Genomic DNA, 20,080 nt, shown 5'->3' with positions numbered 1-20,080 from the left:
ATCTAGAAACATTGCAGTCGACCCGTCTTCGTAACAATATTATACGTGGGTAACACTGAAAGTGTCTAGAACTGGCCAGTTAGAAACATTGCTAATGAAAAGTTTTTATGAATTTCAATATTAGAACTCTTTGGTCTTTGGTAGTAAATTGCATTCATTTGTCATTTGTTTTTTGTGAATTGGCGGCAAATCTAAAACTCTTGTTACACGTGAAAATGAACCTAACGCGAAAAAAATTTCAGTCAATGATTTATTATGACTTTCGTTGTGGGCTTACTCAATAACAAAGCTATGATTGGGTGCGATTAGCATTTGTTAATGAAGCCCCATCTCGTGCCACTATTTACAATTGGTTTAACAAGTTTAAACGTGGACGTAGCAATCTCAATGATGATCCGCGTCAGGGACGTCCATTAAAAGCGACTACGAAAGCATTAGTGCTGTGCGACGTATGATAGAGGAAGATAAGAGAATGACCTATCAGCAGATACGGGCAAGCCTAGGCATTGGTATGAGTCAAGTTCAAAAAATATTACACAAACATTTAGGCGTAGGAAGCTTTGTACCAGATGGATTTCCTATACATTAACCGATGACCAGAAACACCTTCGCATGGACTGGTGAATATTTGACTATGGCAGGTGTCGAGATAATGAATCCTCCGCAATACACTCCTGACTGTGACCTGTGACTTTCATGTATACCCAAGAACTGAAAAAATTCAAGATATTCGCATTACGAGCTCTGAAGATGCGGAGAAAGCCTACGAAAATGCCGTAGAAGAGATCCCTAAGGAAGAATGGGCCCACTGCTTTTCTCAGTGGTTCCATCGAATGTGAAGATGTGTGGAGAGGAACGGAGATTACTTGGAAAAACAATAAAAGTATTGGCAACTTTCTACATTAAGCCGTTTTTCATTTTCTAAACATTTTCAGTCTTACCTAGGTACAGGGTGTTCCATAAACAACATGCAGCAGTTGCATGAGAAGTTATGACTTACATGCCTCCCTTGGAGTGATGTCTTCAATCTGATTCTAAGAAAAGTTTTTTTTTTAAACCTCAACGTCAAACCGATAAAGGGGCAGGTCTTGATTCGCCCCAAAAAGTTATTAAACAAGTATTTAGAACAAAGCTCTGTCTGTTTGCTTTTTTCAACACAGTCGTATGTCGCAATAATAATTTTCGAACATCTGTATAAAAATAGTTTTCTGCTTTTGAACCCGATAATACTTGATATTTTGTTTTTTTAATTTTCTGGGCTTCAACTACTTCTCAGGCACTCCTGAGGGAGTTGAAGCCCAGAATGTTGGCCTAGTGGCTTCAGCATGCGACTCCATCCCTGACTTTCTTTCTATGTGCGCATTTATTCGCTCGAACGCTGAAGGAAGACATCGTGAGGCCTTAGATCCAACAAGTCGATGGCGTGTATCACAGAAGGCTGATCAGCCACTTGCTTAGTAGATTGAAAAAGGATTCAGTTAGATTCAGAAATTGAGGCCCAGACCTAAAGAGCTTGTCGCGCCACTGATTTATCGAAGTTAAACTTTAGCGGCGTTGGTAAAAAAAAATGCCGTCACATTTTTCGGTTACGCGTCACATTTTTCCGTTACGCGCCTCCTTTTTCTTGTCCCTACCACGGCTGATTCGAAGAGATTCTAAGCCATTTATAACAAAAATATATAATAACGATAACAATGATAGTAAATCTATTACAATTAATGAAATTATGTAAATCTTAGTATTGATAAGGTTAAATGAAATAATTGTATTATTTGTATTCGTGTCTATGATAATGAAAGCCTTTCGTTAAACTTTATCTAATTTAACTTAAACCAATTTCTGTAAAGTTGTATATAGTAGATGATTTTTCGAAAAAGAAGATTCACATCTTGCGTGTGCACACTAGTACACACACACATTTTTTTGATATTGGGTTAAATACAACTAAAAACATTACAGGTACTCCTTTCATTAATGATGACAAAATCGCCAATAACAGACGCTGACAGGATCCGGGGGCTGGCGTGCAGGGCTTTGTGCGGCTTGGCTCGGTGCTCCACCGTCCGGCAGATCATCTCGAAGCTACCTTTGTTTACCACATCACAAATACAAGGTAAATCATAGGCTGTTGTAGTATTCTGTAATTTATTGTGTATACAACCCCCTAACCACTTCCCGCAACACTTTAAGCAGATAATACTTACTGAACTCAAAGTAACGTTTACTACCAATTCGCAAGACAGTAGAGTGGTCTAGAAGAACTGGCAAGATACTCTCGGCCACTCTTTTTTATTGCCAGGTTTTGAGTCAAAGGCAAAAATCATTTATTCATTTCGGTAACACAATGTACACTTATGAACGTCAAAAACAGAAATGTATTTAAAATGCTTCTTAAACATTGACTGCCAGTTCAATCAAGGGCGTAGAACGGAAGAGAAGAACTGGCTATAAACACTCCGCTCCTTTTAATTGCTAAGTTGCTCAGCGACTCTTTATACCTTAACCTTACCTAACTTACCATTATGTCGTGGAAAATATTATTAACAATAACGCGTAATTAATCCCCGCATCGTAACGTTTTACAAGAGGACACCCCCCCCCCCCCCCCCCCCCCAATTCGTAACGTAATACTTGAACGCTTGAATTTTCTTATTTTTTTCTTTCATAAGAACCTTCTCCTGTCAATAACAAACACAACAATAAAATAATTAGCGACATCGCCAGTCATTCAAGCGTGATGGCGTTACCAAGGGAAATAGGGTTTTATCTTAATATATATAAATCTCCTGTCACGATGTTTGTCCGCGATGGACTCCTAAACTACTTAACCGATTTTAAATTAAATTGCCACACCGTGAGCAGTCTGGTCCAACTTAAGAGATAGGATAGCTTAGATCTTTAATTATAGTCGCATTTTATCTATAATTAATTGACAGTCACAATTATCTGTTAACTCCAAAAGATTGTCAACAGATGTCGATACTTTTCGACTGCATTGAGTAAGTAATCAATAGATGGCACTGCTATAGTAAACCGACAAACGTGTCCTATAAGCTACAATTCAATATCATGATTACCACGTGTTATTGAGGCTAAAGTATAAATTAAATTTATTTTGTAGTAAACGAAATAGCGTGAAATTGAATTATTTCTACTTTTTTAATTTTTGGTGTTAGCATAGCCAACCACGTGTTACTTAGACCAAAGTGTAAATCAAATTCAAATTATAGTGACGACAATACAGTGAAATTATTCTTTCGTGTCGCGGTATTAAGGCTAACTAAAACCACATTAAGGAGAAACGAAGTTCGCGGGGGCAGCTAGTTTCTATAAATAGCTAATTCTCTAAATTCGCTTGGGAGTTTGTTGTAATAACTATTTTTTACGTTAGTGGGGATGGATGACACACAGTCTTAATTTAGTTTCATCAGAGCTCGAAAGTTTTTTTTTTAATTTAATTGTCGTAAAGCCATTGTATTGTTAAATCTTTTCAGTACTAATGCGTGATCCCATACTCCAAGAGAAACGTCAGGAGCACGTGATGTTCCAGAAGTATGCCCTGGAGCTTCTGGAACGTGTGTCCGGGAAGAGCAAGCATATGGGAGCGGAGTTTGAGACTTCACTCGCTAATATACACAGGGTGAGTATTTAAGAATGAAAACATTTATCTCGTCACGTTCTTCATTTAGATGCTGTTCCAAACAGCCAGGGAGTGATTGGCATCAGAGTCTCGTGTCTTCCGCTTATCTTTTGGAGCTCTGCGTGTTATATGTATAAATACTTTCTATTATTGTATATCTTCTATAATATAAAAATGAATCGCAAAATGTGTTGGTGACCAATTGTACCAATTCTTTTTTTTTAAATGTTCGTCGAAGTCTAAGGATGGTTTTTACGGCGAGAAAAAATCGAATAATTTCCGGGAAAACCCTAAAACAGCCCTTTTCTTTTTCCCATACAAACGTTTTGTAAATAAAATGTAGAGTCAATTTGAACTTTATTGCTATTCAATAAAGTTCATATTAAATTACAAGCACTCACTGATGTCTAAGCAATGTCGCGTTCCGAAACACAACAAGTGATAATAACGCGAAACCGACCAAATTGCAAAGTCTTATTTTTTGTTGTGTTTGTTATTATTAGGAGAAGGTAATTATGAAGAAAAACACGAGTAAATTGCCCGGAATATTAGACAATTTAAGAATACTTTTGTTACAATGGCAATTTTTTTTTTCAGTTTTACAACTGAAACTTTTTTCATGTAATCTTATGGCGTTTGACATAACATTGACAGAATGCGTGATGTAAATAAATGCTTCGATCGGAGTTATTATATTGATAAAATACATATTAAATAATTACAGTCGCTAATTGTTTGTGGCGTTAATCTTGAAAATCCAATCCTTGTTTTTCTCATGGCCAATTATATTGTTACGAGCTAGGGGATCGGATAGAAAAGCCTTAGATTGCTTCAAGGGTTTATTTCTTGAAATATCAATGAGGAATTTATAAACACAAATTTCTCGCAGAAGTGCACTTATTAAACACACAAATACACTCACTAATTACTTACACAATTCACTTTATCGCTTGATATCGCATTCGAAACTAACGCAGTTTGGTCGCGTTTCGGCTCGCTTATACATGTATATGTATGTCCCTGGGAATAATCTTGAACAATATTCGAGAACTTTTTCGTCCGTAGTCTTTGTCTCTTTCGCACATTGCTCCGTCCTTGTCGCACGGCGTTCTAGAGTGCCCAGTCAAGCTTCGAGAAGGTTCCGATCTTCTCTCTCGTATCATTTTGTCCTTGTCCCACACCTAGAAAGTTCTGTCTAGAATATTCCTCCACCAAAGGGGTATAACTAGGCCTGAAAACGCCTGAAAACTGGTTTCCTGAAAACTGCACCACTCGACTAGACATTAATGAATCGAATAACATTATGGAAATTACAATTTTCTAATATGTGATTGACCCTCTCCTGAAATGGTCAGAAATCATATTGCAGCCTGCTGAAAAGTTCTCTAAGTAGTGGAAAAAGCTAGAAACATTGCATTCGACCCGTCTTCGTAACAATATGTCCGAATATCAACAAAACTATTTACATACGCCAGAAAAACAAACAAAGAATGTTATCATAAAGCATTTTTAGCTAATTATACCAATTCGAAATCAATATTCAAAGTTAAGACAGTATAACGTCTATCAGGTCCGCTATTTGTTTATATATATGACGGAAGAACTGGCTCCGTATTCTTCAAAACTATTACGTCATTTACTTCATTGGTTTGTATATTCCATAGCGAAGATAATTCAAAACAATAAACTCCAATAACACAATAACACTTTATTTATTCATTCATTAACACTTCGTTACACTACAGTAAAAAAAAATTGAACTTTATTAAATCAAAAGGAGGGCTACTGACGGCATTATCGCTTTCGAGCGATCTCTTCCCGGCAACCACTGAGTAAAGAAGAAAAAAAGTATTAAATTACATAAGATAGGCAAGAAGTGCGAAAATACATGTTATACACAGTTATTAAGACAAAAACTAAACAGGAACAAAAAAACAAACTAAACTAAGAAGATACATTTAAAATTGAAAGTAAAAAGACACATAAATCACGATAATTTAAGATAAGTCTTACGTCAGTTAGTAGTTAGTAAGAAAGTTCGGGATACGATGTGGACAGGTAATGTTTGTACAGAAGAAATTTAAAGGAAGATAGAGAAGGAGCTAAGCGAATAGGGACGGGAAGTGAATTCCATAGCCTAACTGCGGAGACCTTAAAGGAATCGCCAAGAAAGGAGTTTTTCTAGTAATTTACAGAGATGTCAACAGTACGAGCGCTGGCAAACAAATCCTCTTTTCATGTGGAGTTAATGCTACACCCTCCCTCGCGAGGGGGGTGTTTTTCCCTGTTCGGGGCGTTTGCCCCCTTCAGGTGGTGTGATGAGGGCTGCGGCGCGCGGGGAGACTCGGTCTCTATCCGCTGCGCGCAGCGGATGGGGTCATGTCCGGGGTGTCAAATCCGGTGGTGATGAGGGGGCCAAGGAGTAGTCTCGACTTGGCCCTGGTGTCGTGATGAGTGGTGGTATCGGGCAGCTTGCGCGGCTCGCGGTATAGCTCCGCCGGGTGAGACCCCCGGTGGCCCCGGGGGAGGCCCAGCGAGGCGACCAGCGGTCGAAGCCGCGGTTGCTGCCCTGGTGCCGTCGGGACCCGCGGAGAAGAGCTCACACGGGTACTTGTATTGGTCGGGCGGCCTGGAGTGCCAAGGCGCGATGTTTTGGAGGGGAGGATGTTGAGAGGCGTCCGCTCGATCAAACATCCTCATAGCGAGCCGTGCGACGAACTCGTCGATCGACTCCATCCGCAGTACCGTAGCGTGGTACTGCGCGCCGTAAGACGGTGTTTTGCACGGTGCGCAGTCTTCGGCGGTTGGTCTCCTTGGCGTACTAGAAATGCTCTCTTCACTTCGATGCGCACCCATTTTATAGGCGATGTGGTGGGACAGGCGTGCGTCAATTGTTTACATCGTTCGGAACACGTGCACTCATACTTGGCTTGCTGGTGTTGTTGGAGAAATATTATCCATCGATATTGTCGTAGTGGGACACGAATTATCGTACAATATTTAACGGATTCATTTGAACACGAATGACACTATGTTAAATTATAACGAGCGGGTTTTTAATCACAACCTCATCACCACAATGCTCCACTGAATACTCCATCAGAACTGTCCTGCGTTCCCTGAACGCACTGCCCAAAGTCAAGGTGGCGCCTTTGCAGTTTGATTGGTCGAAACAATTCGTTCTTTGACTTAAATATCTATATTAATAACTAGCTGTCCAATCCGGTCCAACGTCTCATCACCACAATGCTCCTCTGAATACTCCATCAGAACTTTCCTGCGTTCCCTGAACGCACTGCCCAAAGTCAAGATGGCGCCTTTGCAGTTTGATTGGTCGAAACAATTCGTTCTTTGACTTAAATATCTATATTAATAACTAGCTGTCCAATCCGGTCCAACGTCTCATCACCACAATGCTCCACTGAATACTCCATCAGAACTTTCCTGCGTTCCCTGAACGCACTGCCCAAAGTCAAGATGGCGCCTTTGCAGTTTGATTGGTCGAAACAATTCGTTCTTTGACTTAAATATCTATATTAATAACTAGCTGTCCAATCCGGTCCAACGTCTCATCACCACAATGCTCCTCTGAATACTCCATCAGAACTTTCCTGCGTTCCCTGAACGCACTGCCCAAAGTCAAGATGGCGCCTTTGCAGTTTGATTGGTCGAAACAATTCGTTCTTTGACTTAAATATCTATATTAATAACTAGCTGTCCAATCCGGTCCAACGTCTCATCACCACAATGCTCCACTGAATACTCCATCAGAACTTTCCTGCGTTCCCTGAACGCACTGCCCAAAGTCAAGATGGCGCCTTTGCAGTTTGATTGGTCGAAACAATTCGTTCTTTGACTTAAATATCTATATTAATAACTAGCTGTCCAATCCGGTCCAACGTCTCATCACCACAATGCTCCACTGAATACTCCATCAGAACTTTCCTGCGTTCCCTGAACGCACTGCCCAAAGTCAAGATGGCGCCTTTGCAGTTTGATTGGTCGAAACAATTCGTTCTTTGACTTAAATATCTATATTAATAACTAGCTGTCCAATCCGGTCCAACGTCTCATCACCACAATGCTCCACTGAATACTCCATCAGTACTTTCCTGCAGTTTGATTGGTCGAAACAATTCGTACTTTGACTCGTTAATTACATATATATATATGTGTGTGTGTGTCAGAGATTTTGTAATTATACAACACGATGGCTTTTGGTTTATTAGAATGGCAACACCATGCAATCATACACATCTTAAAGGTTGTAAGAAGTCAATATATCAGTAATGCAGTGGATCGTTACGTTCAGTTGCTCTCTGATCGGCGCCTGCGCCGGATGTGCGCACTGGTTGTGTTAAAATATTGACAAAAATCGGACGACAGTAGTGACACCAATTATGCTATTAGTAAAACATATACAGGGTGACCAAAAAGTCGTGGATCAAATGCAACTAGGGGTTACATGAAGTCATCAGCTCCAAAAAATGTTCTATAGAAGGTCCTTAAACTCGACATTTGCAGAGTTATAATTTGTTTCTTTTTTTACTAATTCTTATTAAGATTCGAAAAAATCTACACCCTGTATCTTTTATATACTATCCACTGGATTGGTACTGATGAGACCTTGCGTTAGACATACTCTTTATGGTTGTTTATCGGGTGTATTGAAGATAATATTAAGTTTTACTTATAACTTCTTGTTTACTTCGGTTCACACCGTTAAAAAAATCTCTACCGTAATGTGACTCTGTCCTACAAATTTTGGCGCATTAATTAGGGATTCTAAAAAGGTATTAGACACGGCCATAAGTGGCTCTAATTTCTTTCAAGGATAATACAAAACAACGATTCCAGTATTGTGGGAATTGGTTCGGAAATACTTCAGTGGGCAGCTGGTTCCACATGGCCGTGATGTGCTGCAAATTGCCTTGAAAAACGCTCAGTCTTTGATTGGACGTCGAAGTGATACGGGTGCAATTTTGTATCTTGGCGGATGATGAAACTCAGCTGCAGCTGGATTAATAAATCCGATCAACTCCTCTGAACACACTCCATGGTAAATGCGGTAGAAGATGCAGAGTGCAGAAGGATCAAGCTAGGATCAGTGTCATGTGGATTTTTTGTCTAAAAACTGGACCAATATGGATCTCAGAGGTGATGATGTCATGGACCGGCTCCATGGCTGCTCCAAGCCAAATTTGAGATGAAATTATATATTTCCAGGCGAACGTGGTGGCCCAAACCAAAATCAACTACAACGAGCGGCAGTTACTGCAACTGGTTCAGCGCCATCTGGCGGCGAGGGGTTTAACCGAAAGTGCTGCGACTCTGCAAAAAGAGGCGGGTCTTCCGTGCCCATGCCCGGCTCCGGCTCCACCACCACCACCAGTGTATACACCTTCAACGCCTGTCAGGGTGAGTATTACGATTTAAGCAATAACTCTTCTTGCGTACTGTCAAATACTTTGGAGGAATTGGACAGCTCTTGACACTAAAGTTTAACATTTGACATCTGTCATTCGTTTTATAGTGAGGTATCGTATTCAGTTATGAACATTGCTTCTAATAATAATGCTGGTTTGTTTCCAATAAATTGGTTTATTTTTCTCATTAAGCTTTCTCCAGTTCCTCCGCCCTTCTGGGGTAAACCTCCAGACTTTCTTTCTTTCTTTCCAGCTAACGCTTCTATAACTTCTATCCACCTTTTTCTGGCCCTCTTCTCCGACTTCCCCTTGGTCACAGTTGTCCAGAATGGATGCCGTTGTAGCCCAAACTTGTTAAAGAACCTTTAACGAATAATATTTGACAATCACTCGAAGAAAGAACCAACTGTAGGATTCGGTGATGAATTACACGGGTCAACATGAAATTTGACTTAAAGCATTAAATTTCGGTAGTTTAGGTCGTAATAAGACGGAAAAAAATATATGGCATGAAAAACTTTGCTTTTGTGCTTAGAAGACTGATTGAACGAAATTTTTAAAAATCTCGGATTTTAATTTTTGATTGAAAATAAAACTATTGAAATAAAAATGTTTATTATTTTTATTAAGTTTTACTATCAAATTAGCTAACAGAAAAGTGGAAAATAACTTAAAAGTGCACACTTTTACTTTTTCTTTTATGTTCATAGCTACTTTCTCTCAATAAACCCCAAATGTAGTTGCTCATCATGTTTTCATTGTATTGGCCTTGATAGCGTTGTTCATTGTTTATTATAACTATCACAAAAGCAAACTTTATACCGAAAAAGGGTATTTTCTTTTCGTTTTTGTGCATAACTAACTGGAAAATAATAGTATAAACTTTAGGACAAAGAACGAAAATTTTTTTGTAGAGTCGTGTTATGGATCCACCTTCGTAGTTGTCTTCCTCTTTTTCGTATGGCTCCAGTTTTCTTGCCATGCCCCGGCCATTTCCACGTTAGTTTATTAATTTTTATTGTAACATCTGTTACCTAAGTTGGTTTTCTTAGAGCTGTATTCTTTATCATGTCTTTTCCTCTCTTCCCTGTTATGGCTTCGATAAATTAACCACAATTTTGCGTGAATTTAATCTTATTAATGTTACGATCACAAAAATAACATAAAGAATTTGTTCATCAAATAACAAGGCACCGAGCGCACTGACTCACGTACCACTCGGTTACCTACGTGCACGAACGCATACGCGCGAAACGTGCACAACCAGTGTGTTATGTGTAACGATAAAAACATGGCGATGTAGTGTCGATGAAAATAAATAACATATATATGCTACACTATTATAAGACAAAACAAAAAACACATGAGTGTTTGATGGTGTGTTCACACACACTTACACACTTAAGCCGGTAACTTCGAAAAGATATTTACTCCGTCTAATGATATTCCAGACAAGAATGTCAATATCCCGAACAAGCAGTACCAGTTCCTTGCAAAGGGACAGCTTTGGCCTCGACCATCTGCACATGAACAACGAGGACAGCCCGATGCCTAGTGTTATCAAAATAAGGTGAGTTTCAAGCTTCCGGCAACGCACTCGCGAGCCCTCTGAAATTGAGGGCGGAGATCTCGCTTGTCATGTAAAATCCAGTGTTCAGGTAACTTGGGAATGTGCTGCTAGATTTCTTCATCAGATGTTGAGGAATCAGCTCCACCGTATCGTACCTTGCAGCATATTGGGGATTCAGATGCTAGTATTTTCGAACCAATTTGAAGCCTTCAAGCGGCCTTAAAAGCCGAATAAACGTATATGCCAGATTTCTGGTCTTTAATGGAATATTTTTCAGAAATCGTTACGAGATGTATCTAATTGAAGAGTCGAAATTTCATCGATATGGGTTCAGTAGTTTTTGAGGTATAGGACCTGGTTGACGAGAGTTTTAAATGATTTTTCAGAAAAGTTCAAAATCCGAACCCGTCGACCCCAACGTCGGAACACAAGCGTTCACTCCAGAAGCAGCTCAGCATCGCGGGCACTGATCGACCACCGTCGCCTCCAAGGGTCACGCTCCACTCCATCATCACGGAGTACCTCTACAACCAGCACGCCCTGTGCAAAAACCCGGTGGTCACTTGTCCGCAGTTCAATTTGTTTGAGTGAGTTTTTTCTTTTAAACTGTCAAACTCCATTAAATGATGGTTATCCGAAAGTAGTATCGTTCAAAATTAAACAGACAAACAGACGTTTAAATACAAAATTTTCTAACTGAGAAAAAACTAAACCTTTTTCCAATACACACATAAAATTTCATCATAATCAGTACAGCCGATTAGGATGATAAGTATAAAATTAAAAAGTATTGTCATAATAATGTTTTCTGTCTAATTCAAATACAGTCTTGAATAAAGACTGGGAGACTGTTTTCGATATACAAATTGTTTAATTACAACCATATTACGTATATACAAGAATGGTACAGGTACCGGCAAACTTCTTGAGCAGCGCGGGACACAAATGTGTGATCGACACACGTCACTCTCCCCCCAAGTGATACCTAAAAATCAGGTCTGCGCAGGCAAGGACATTTGTTCAAGATGTTTGCCGGTATCTATACGTAATAGAATTGAAACGGTACTGAACTTTACACTGATGATGAGAGAGATAACAGATCAGTCATATTGGATATGAGAATTAAAGAAGAACCAAAAAAATAAGATTAAAAAGTTACGTCAGCAGATTTACAGCAATTCACTCCCCCCCCCCCCCCACTTGTCAGCAAAAGTAAGCTCTCAAAAATAATAGTACGTAAACTTATAATATTACTTGTTTTGTGGGAATCCCCGGAAATGCGTTTCGTTTTCAAGCATAGACAATGTGTAAAAAAGTTAATAATTACTGTTGACGTAATCACCGAATAAGAATATCAAAGACCCCCCCCCCCCCCTTTACTTGAAACTGGCATAAAGTCAAAACTATTGCCATAATATTAAAACATTTTAGATAAAAGAGTTTGTAACGTATATAGATAGTACTTGTTGATAGTTGAGCATCCCTAAGGTCGTAAGTTCCATCCCCATCTGTGCACCAATGGGCTTGCTGTATAGGCATTTAACATTCTCTCGAACGGTGAAGGAAAACATCGTGAGGAAACCGGCTTGCCTTAGACCCAAAAAAGTCGACGGCGTGCGTCAGGCACAGAAGGCTGATCACCTACTTGCCTATTAGATTAACATATCATGAAACAGATACAGAAATCTGAGGCCCAGACCTAAAAGGTTGTAGCGCCATTGATTTATTTTGTATATAGATAGTACTATCGTTATTTAGATAGTTATATATATGTCGCAGATTCAACGCGATTAATAATTGCAAAATTGGTGTTACTACCGTCGTTCGACATTATAACACAGTCAGTGCGCACGTCCGACGCAGGCGACGTTCGAAACTCAAGTGACTGAAGAATTCACTTACTGCCACGAAACAGTTGCGCCACTGACCTTTGGTAGATCACACAGACTAGGCATTGTCAATTGTCAACGTTGACAGTCTATCTTACCATACCACACCGCATTCTACGACTAACTTCAGAGTGGCGGGAATTTAAAAATATTCATTCTCCGACATATATATCGTTAGATAGTACTTAAGTTATTTCGTTCAATATCACTAAAATAGATAATGATATTTCTGCGTTGTAGACCCCACAAATGTCCCGAGCCCCGACCGGGCGGTCTGACGTCCGTGAGCTCTCGGCACACCGAGCCCCTGAACATCTGCGGCCGCCTCGTGAGGCGCGAGCTCGGCACGTCCAACTCGTGCCGGGAGCACGCTGCGCTCGCGCACTCGAACTTCGCCTCCTCGCGCACCTTACGGCTCTCAGACGACGACGCCTATTTTACGCACGCTATATTCCATGTGAGTATATAAAAAAAAAACTTTTTTTTTTTGGAGGACACGAGGTTTTTCGACATTGGCGCTTTGTCCGGTTGGCCACTTTGGCCTAAATATCTTCTCTTTAGTTATTTTATGATATCGCGGTATTTACGAGTACGAGTTCCACCGTGGCACGAGCTGCAGAAACAGCTGCTCATTCGACTAAAAACTAAAACCCAAAGATAACTAAGAAATTGGGGAGATATTTTTAATTTCTTCAAGTAGGAGGTATAATAAAATATTCTTAAATTGATTTACACATAATTATTTCTTAACAAAACTTTTATTTATTTCTGATAATATGTATGGGAGAAAGATATTTGTATACCATCGGTATTTTGACATAACCGAGACATATCCTGGCAGTTCTAAAAGTCTGCAAATTTTTTTTATAGAAACTTGCCTATATCCCGAGGGATCCAACACGGCTGTGGCTGCCTGCCTTGTACCGTGTATTTAAAAAAAAGCTTATCTGTAAAGTCGGTTTACGGACGATAGTTGGACGTAACGTCATAACAAAACATTGATATAGTTGATCGGGACAATAAGCGTAACGGGACAATAAGCGTAACGGGACGATGACTCATGCTTTGTCCGCCTGCCCAGAAGTTATAAATGTCTTTACTGTTCTTATTATTATGACATTTGTCTATTTTTATATGTCTGATTGAGTGTTTTTTTTTTGTATATTTTAGCCAACACAACAGCAGTTACTGGCCGCGACATCTTCCGGGGACATTCGTGTGTTCAACTTGTTCAGCGGCACCGAGGAGCATTCCTATCGAGTGCACGATTCGTACATAATATATCATATACAGGTATTATCATATACAATTATAATAGTATATTTCATGACGAGTGCGGAGTTCCAACAAATGTCTACTCGAGTTGAAGCCGAAGGTTTTGACAGCCGAAGTTGCAATGACGGTTCCGCATGTGCAATGAACAACTATTTTTAATACAGTTGCGAAAAAATTAACATATTTGGGAAATGACGCCAACCAGAGTTTTTTTTTTTCACCCATTCTGGGCAGGCAAAGGGAACTGCCCATACAGCCAAGTCTTCAGTAGATTTTTTTATTAATATGAAATGAAATTTTGCATATGCATGAATCATAAATACTTCAATGTTTTTTTTTAGTAAAAACTTCGTGGTTGGTTTTTTTTTTTCTTTTTAATAGACATTGTTCTGACAGTTTGGAAAGAGGACGCAACGGGAACGTCCATGCAATACATCACTCTTCTATTCAAAAGTTCTTTTACCAGCTCTCTGAAAAAATTCTGAATATTTGCCATTATACCTATTTACGCACTCCAAGAAACATTTCGCCATTGCTCGCTCCAAAGAGTCTTTAGGCGACTGAATATGGCTGTGCCGTTTTGAGCTGGCCACATCTTTTAAAACTGTCTAAAGGGTCGAGGTCTGGGCTAGATGAGGGCCAGTCTTCAGCTAAACTCCGGGACGTTTGTAAGCCAGGCTTGGGTAGTTCCTTGTGACCAGGTCCAGAATCCTGCTAGAAAGTCCAGGGTATATTTTCAAAAAACTGTATTGCAACACCAGCTTTGGCTGAAGTTTTTACTCTTTTTTCTCCTTGATAACGCCCCACCAATCCATCACTGATGCAGGATGATAACCACGTACCTTTCCGACCACTTCAGCGGCTTTGGAACTGTGAGCGTACACGCGTACGTTATCATTTTGCTTAGTCTGTGTTCAATCGTGAATTTGAAAATTATCGGTAAAAAAGATATTTGGTTTTATATGAAGCGATAGTTCCAGCAGGAATCTTAATTTCTCGCTTCCTATTGGTGTTTTGACAAATTCTGGCTTTAACAGCATCAACCTTTGTAGTTCTGTAGTTATTTTCTGGTCTTCGAGAGATGAAGTGTCGTTGTGTCTGTTGATATACGAACATACGGCTGATACCAAGCTTTTGAAGGGTCCGGAATATGACCCACTGCAATCCTATTTCCTTTGACACCCCAGTACATATTGTAATTTGATACACGAAAACACGTGAAATGGCGCGAAACCGAATGAAGTTTTTAAAATGAGTTACGTGTTCCAAATTCAAAATAATTAAAAAGTTGAGAAAAAGAAAAGTTTTTATGTAACCAGTATTTATGGCTGGACTAAGTTATATAAACTTTTTTTTAACATTTATATATTTTGAAATTTCAGTCGAGCAGAGATGGTTTGCTGCTCCTGGCTTCGTCGTCCACGTCATGGCGGACGCACTCGGCTCTCTGGAATATGAAGGAATTTGAACATTGGTAATTTAAATTAATTACATGATGAAGAGAAACTGGCTAGTTGTTTAAAGCTTACACTTTTAAGGACGGCAACGCATCCTCTAAAATTTGGTTGTAGTGTGCCTCTGTTATAATTAATAATTTTATTTTTCCAGTTTTTCACTAGACAACGAAGAGTACGTAGAGTTCTCAAAAATGACTGACGACCGTATCATCGGTACCAAGGGGGAGACAGCTACCATCTACGACACGTTGACGGGCAGAGAGCTGATGACCCTCAAACCGTCCATCAGCAATCAGTACGGGAAGAACAGAGCCACCTTCAATCCTACGGACGAGTTGGTGTTATCTGGTAGGTTTTAACCGATTTCAAAATATATATTTGTACAGGTTCCAACTTAGGCAAAATTCCATCAAAATCGGTTGAGTAGTTTCGAAGTTATGGATTTAACTTGTAATTATAAATTTATTATCCCTGTATACGTCTCTGACTTTAAATTTGAAAAACCGAAATGACTCGACTACGGGCGCATCCGTCGTTTTAACGTATAACAAAGTATACGTTTAATATTTTAATTGGAAAATTGTATCCTATATAATATATATAGAGCCACCAATTTGACTTACGGTTTTTCAGGAACAGCGTACCGATTCTTAAAAGGCAGGCAACCCACTTGCGAGTCTTCTGGCAATGTGTGTTTATGGGTGGTGGTATCATTTAACAACTGATGTCTCCTGCCCTTTTGCTTAAAAAAAGTGTACCCATTTTTAATAGGCCGGCAACGCACTTGCGAGCATTCTGGCAATGTGTATCCATGGGTGGTGGTATCATTTAACAACTGATGCCTCCTGCCCTTTTGCTTAAAAAAAGTGTACCCATTTTTAATAGGCCGGCAACGCACTTGCGAGCATTCTGGCAATGTGTATCCATGGGTGATGGTATCATTTAACAACTGATGCCTCCTGCCCTTCTGCTTAAAAAAAGTGTACCCATTTTTAATAGGCCGGCAACGCACTTGCGAGCATTCTGGCAATGTGTATCCATGGGTGGTGGTATCATTTAACAACTGATGCCTCCTGCCCTTTTGCTTAAAAAAAGTGTACCCATTTTTAATAGGCCGGCAACGCACTTGCGAGCATTCTGGCAATGGGTATCCATGGGTGGTGGTATCATTTAACAACTGATGCCTCCTGCCCTTTTGCTTAAAAAAAGTGTACCCATTTTTAATAGGCCGGCAACGCACTTGCGAGCATTCTGGCAATGTGTATCCATGGGTGATGGTATCATTTAACAACTGATGCCTCCTGCCCTTTTGCTTAAAAAAAATAGGGTACCCATTTTTAATAGGCCGGCAACGCACCTGCGAGTCTTTTCGCAATGTGTTTCCATGCAGCGGTATCACTCAACATCAGATGCCTCCTGCCCGTTTGCCTCCATATAAAAAAGGAAAACAAAGGTGGCTAACGCAATATCCATCCCACGCTCGCGACTGTCGGCCTTTTACGATTAAACTCTAATTGTGGAATTTTCTCTTTCCAGATGGCGTACTATGGGACGTGAATTCGGGCAAAGAAATTCATAAATTTGATAAATTAAATCAAACACACAGTGGAGTCTTTCATCCGAATGGACTTGAGGTGATTCACAATTATCATTTCTTTGTTCAAGTATTACGTAAGCAGATTTACTGCAATTCATACCACACACCCACACACACACACTTTCATACCCACTCACACAAACACACCCCACACTCTACTTGTAAGCAAAAGTAAGCAAAGCTCTCAAAATGAATAGTACATAATAATAATAATATTTTTTGTAGGCGTCCTCTAAAATGCATTTCGTTTTCAAGCATAGACAATATGTAACATGAGAATTACAATTTTCTTATATGTGATTGACTCTGTACTGAAACAGTCAGAAAGAATATTTAGTAGTGGAAAAATCTAGAAACATCGCAGTCTACCCGACAAAATTGACATTTTTTGTATAGAAGAAAGAAAATTATTGAATTTTTTTATATAAATTAACTTTCTTAACGGTGGACAAAACAGTTCACGTACAGTGCGCTGCCGCTGTCTCTTTCACTCGGACGCTTCGGCCGATGGAGTGAAAGAGAGATGAGAGCCAAACGCTTCGGCCGATGGAGTGAAAGAGAGATGAGAGCCAAACGCTTCGGCCGATCGTGACGCGCTCTCGCTCGCACGCTCGGCTCGGACGGAACGGGACAATGAATGTTTTTTCGCGTTCATAAATAAACATCTTTTACTTTGTCATATTGGAAACAATTGTTTTCCAATGAATTAATGTTTAGTTTATTATTATTATTAAATAATTAACTTTCTCACACATACACACACACATTTATTATTCTAAATTCTCTTCTGATAATATTAATGTTTTTCCAGGTCATATCAAATACGGAAGTGTGGGACCTGAGAGTATTTCACTTGTTAAGAACGGTACCATCGTTGGATAAGTCGGAGGTACGTATGACAGTTGCGAGTGCGATGCCGGCCTTTAGGGACCTTTAGTAAATTTTGTTTAAATGTCTATTGTGTACGTGGTTTAATTTTAAAATGTATTGGCCAACTCTCCTTACGCGTCGAAAGATTTTTTTTGTTATCTTTTAAAGTCGGTTAAAACTACGAACAGTGTTGCCATTGCGATAGCGACTAATTTATGAGGTCGTAGGTTCTATCCCCGGCTGTGCACCAATGGACTGTCTATATGACGTATTTATAGAAACCCAAAAAGCCGACGGCGTGTGTCAGGCACGGAAGGCTCATCACCTACTTGCCTATTAGATTGACACATCACGAAACAGATACTGAAAAATCTGAGGCCCGGACCTAAAAAGGTCGTAGGGCCACTGTATTTTAAAACTTGACAATGACCAGAGGTTCATTTTTCAGGTTATTTTTAACCCTGGACGCTCGGTTCTGTACGCGTTGTGCTCAGATCAGGATCCCGAAGAGAGAAGCCAGTTCGATACCAGTTTTAAAACGTTGTCCGCTCACGACTACACCAGTATAGGTATGTATTACTTCACTCGATTTAATGAACTCCCTAAAGCGTCGAAATCTTTGGCTTTGGTTTGTTTTTGGACTTCCATACAATGATACCCTCTACATAGCAATGCACTCACTCTCAATAACGACAAATAAGTAATAACGTACTTTTTAACTTGCTAAAGTTAGTCAAAACTGCAGCTGCGTACGTGTACGTATACGTCGCTTTAATATCGAAATTGTGATTGCATACACGTCTAGGCTGATGTTGAACATAAGCAATAGTTAATAATAATAATGCACAGACTCTTTAGTGTCGTTATATAAAGTTTACACTGTATATAATTAATATATTTATTGTCTATTTCCAGCTACCATAGATGTGAAACGGAACATATACGGCCTCAGCGTGTCGCCCTACGGCACGCAGATCTCCGTCGTAGAGAATCTAGGTGATTTTGAGCAGGTTCAAGAGTCGTGCGTCAAGATTTACGACGTTGGACGCAAGCGGGACCATGAGGACGATGTGGTGAGTCTTGGACATCGGTGGCGCCACCTACACTGCTCGTTTCATACTATTCACACACACAGCCGTGGCTAATAGCTTCTCTTACTGTTCACACACACAGCCGTGGCTAATAGGTTCTCTTACTGTTCACACACACAGCCGTGGCTAATAGCTTCTCTTACTGTTCACACACACAGCCGTGGCTAATAGCTTCTCTTACTATTCACACACACAGCCGTGGTAATGTGGTTCTCTTAATATGCACACACACATAGCCATGGTCAGGTGGTTCTCTTACTATTCACACACAGCCGTGGCTAAAAGGTTCTCTTACTATTCACACACACAGCCGTGGTAATGTGGTTCTCTTAATATGCACTCACACATAGCCATGGTCAGGTGGTTCTCTTACTATTCACACACAGCCGTGGCTAATAGGTTCTCTTACTATTCACACACACAGCCGTGGTAATGTGGTTCTCTTACTATTCACACACACAGCCGTGGCTAATGTGGTTCTCTTAATATGCACTCACACATAGCCGTGGTAATGTGGTTCTCTTAATATGCACACACACATAGCCATGGTCAGGTGGTTCTCTTACTATTCACACACAGCCGTGGCTAAAAGGTTCTCTTACTATTCACACACAGCCGTAGCTAATAGGTTCTCTTACTAGGCACACACACACAACCGTGGCCAGTAAATATACAAACTTTTAATTATTATAGGAGGAAGACGAAGAAGAGGATATGACAGGTCGCTCTGAAAATGATGATGGATCAGACTCAGGCTCCGAGAATGACGATGATCGTGAGTATTATGAACAATACCGAAAGTAATTTGTCTCGTTCTGTCTAATTGTGTTTACGCTGCGATGAAAAGAGACGGGTTTTGTTGTAAAATTTATGTATGGGAGCGTTCAAGGGGGGGGGGGGGGGGGGCAAGAATCTCCAAAAGAAGGCAAAAGACACGAATTATTGTAAAATATTTAAAGAGCATTTAAGACGCTATCTTGACATACTCGACACAAATAACACTAGTTGAAATTATAACGAGAAACTTTTACTCGTTAATCAAATTATTATTAATGATTATTAATACCTAATAATCCAAAATTAAAAAAATTAAAAAAAAATGTTATTCTATGTAATTGGTACTAGCCTGGAGTGTGAAGTTTTATGTGCTATTTTGTTGCTATTAGTTATGTTATACAGGTTTCGTAATGCCTTCTTTTGCTGTGCCCTAACAGGGTCCATAATATTGTACCTAGCTTTAAGCCTCTTAAACATTTATTGTAACG

At 39.8% G+C, this 20,080-nt stretch overlaps 1 protein-coding gene across 3 annotated transcripts in view; it reads left to right on the top strand.

Moving 5' to 3' along the window:
• The window catches only part of LOC123718054 (protein mahjong), a 40,712-nt gene that overhangs the window by 19,227 nt on the left and 1,405 nt on the right, over positions 1-20,080 (top strand). For all 3 annotated transcript variants that reach the window (XM_045674425.1, XM_045674424.1, XM_045674423.1), the window contains exons 19-32: positions 1,960-2,113; positions 3,495-3,640; positions 8,867-9,058; positions 10,518-10,636; positions 11,023-11,223; positions 12,766-12,982; positions 13,696-13,818; positions 15,183-15,274; positions 15,409-15,605; positions 16,794-16,891; positions 17,666-17,743; positions 18,173-18,293; positions 18,640-18,797; positions 19,509-19,590. In XM_045674425.1, the coding sequence (XP_045530381.1) occupies positions 1,960-2,113; positions 3,495-3,640; positions 8,867-9,058; positions 10,518-10,636; positions 11,023-11,223; positions 12,766-12,982; positions 13,696-13,818; positions 15,183-15,274; positions 15,409-15,605; positions 16,794-16,891; positions 17,666-17,743; positions 18,173-18,293; positions 18,640-18,797; positions 19,509-19,590 (1,978 nt within the window). The remainder of the gene's footprint in view (positions 1-1,959; positions 2,114-3,494; positions 3,641-8,866; positions 9,059-10,517; positions 10,637-11,022; positions 11,224-12,765; positions 12,983-13,695; positions 13,819-15,182; positions 15,275-15,408; positions 15,606-16,793; positions 16,892-17,665; positions 17,744-18,172; positions 18,294-18,639; positions 18,798-19,508; positions 19,591-20,080) is intronic.

Source organism: Pieris brassicae, chromosome 14, assembly GCF_905147105.1.
Source record: "Pieris brassicae chromosome 14, ilPieBrab1.1, whole genome shotgun sequence".
In the NCBI taxonomy this organism is placed as follows: Eukaryota; Metazoa; Arthropoda; class Insecta; order Lepidoptera; family Pieridae; genus Pieris; species Pieris brassicae.
Note: the sequence above shows the minus strand (reverse complement) of the source record. Positions and strands in the feature narration are given on the sequence as shown.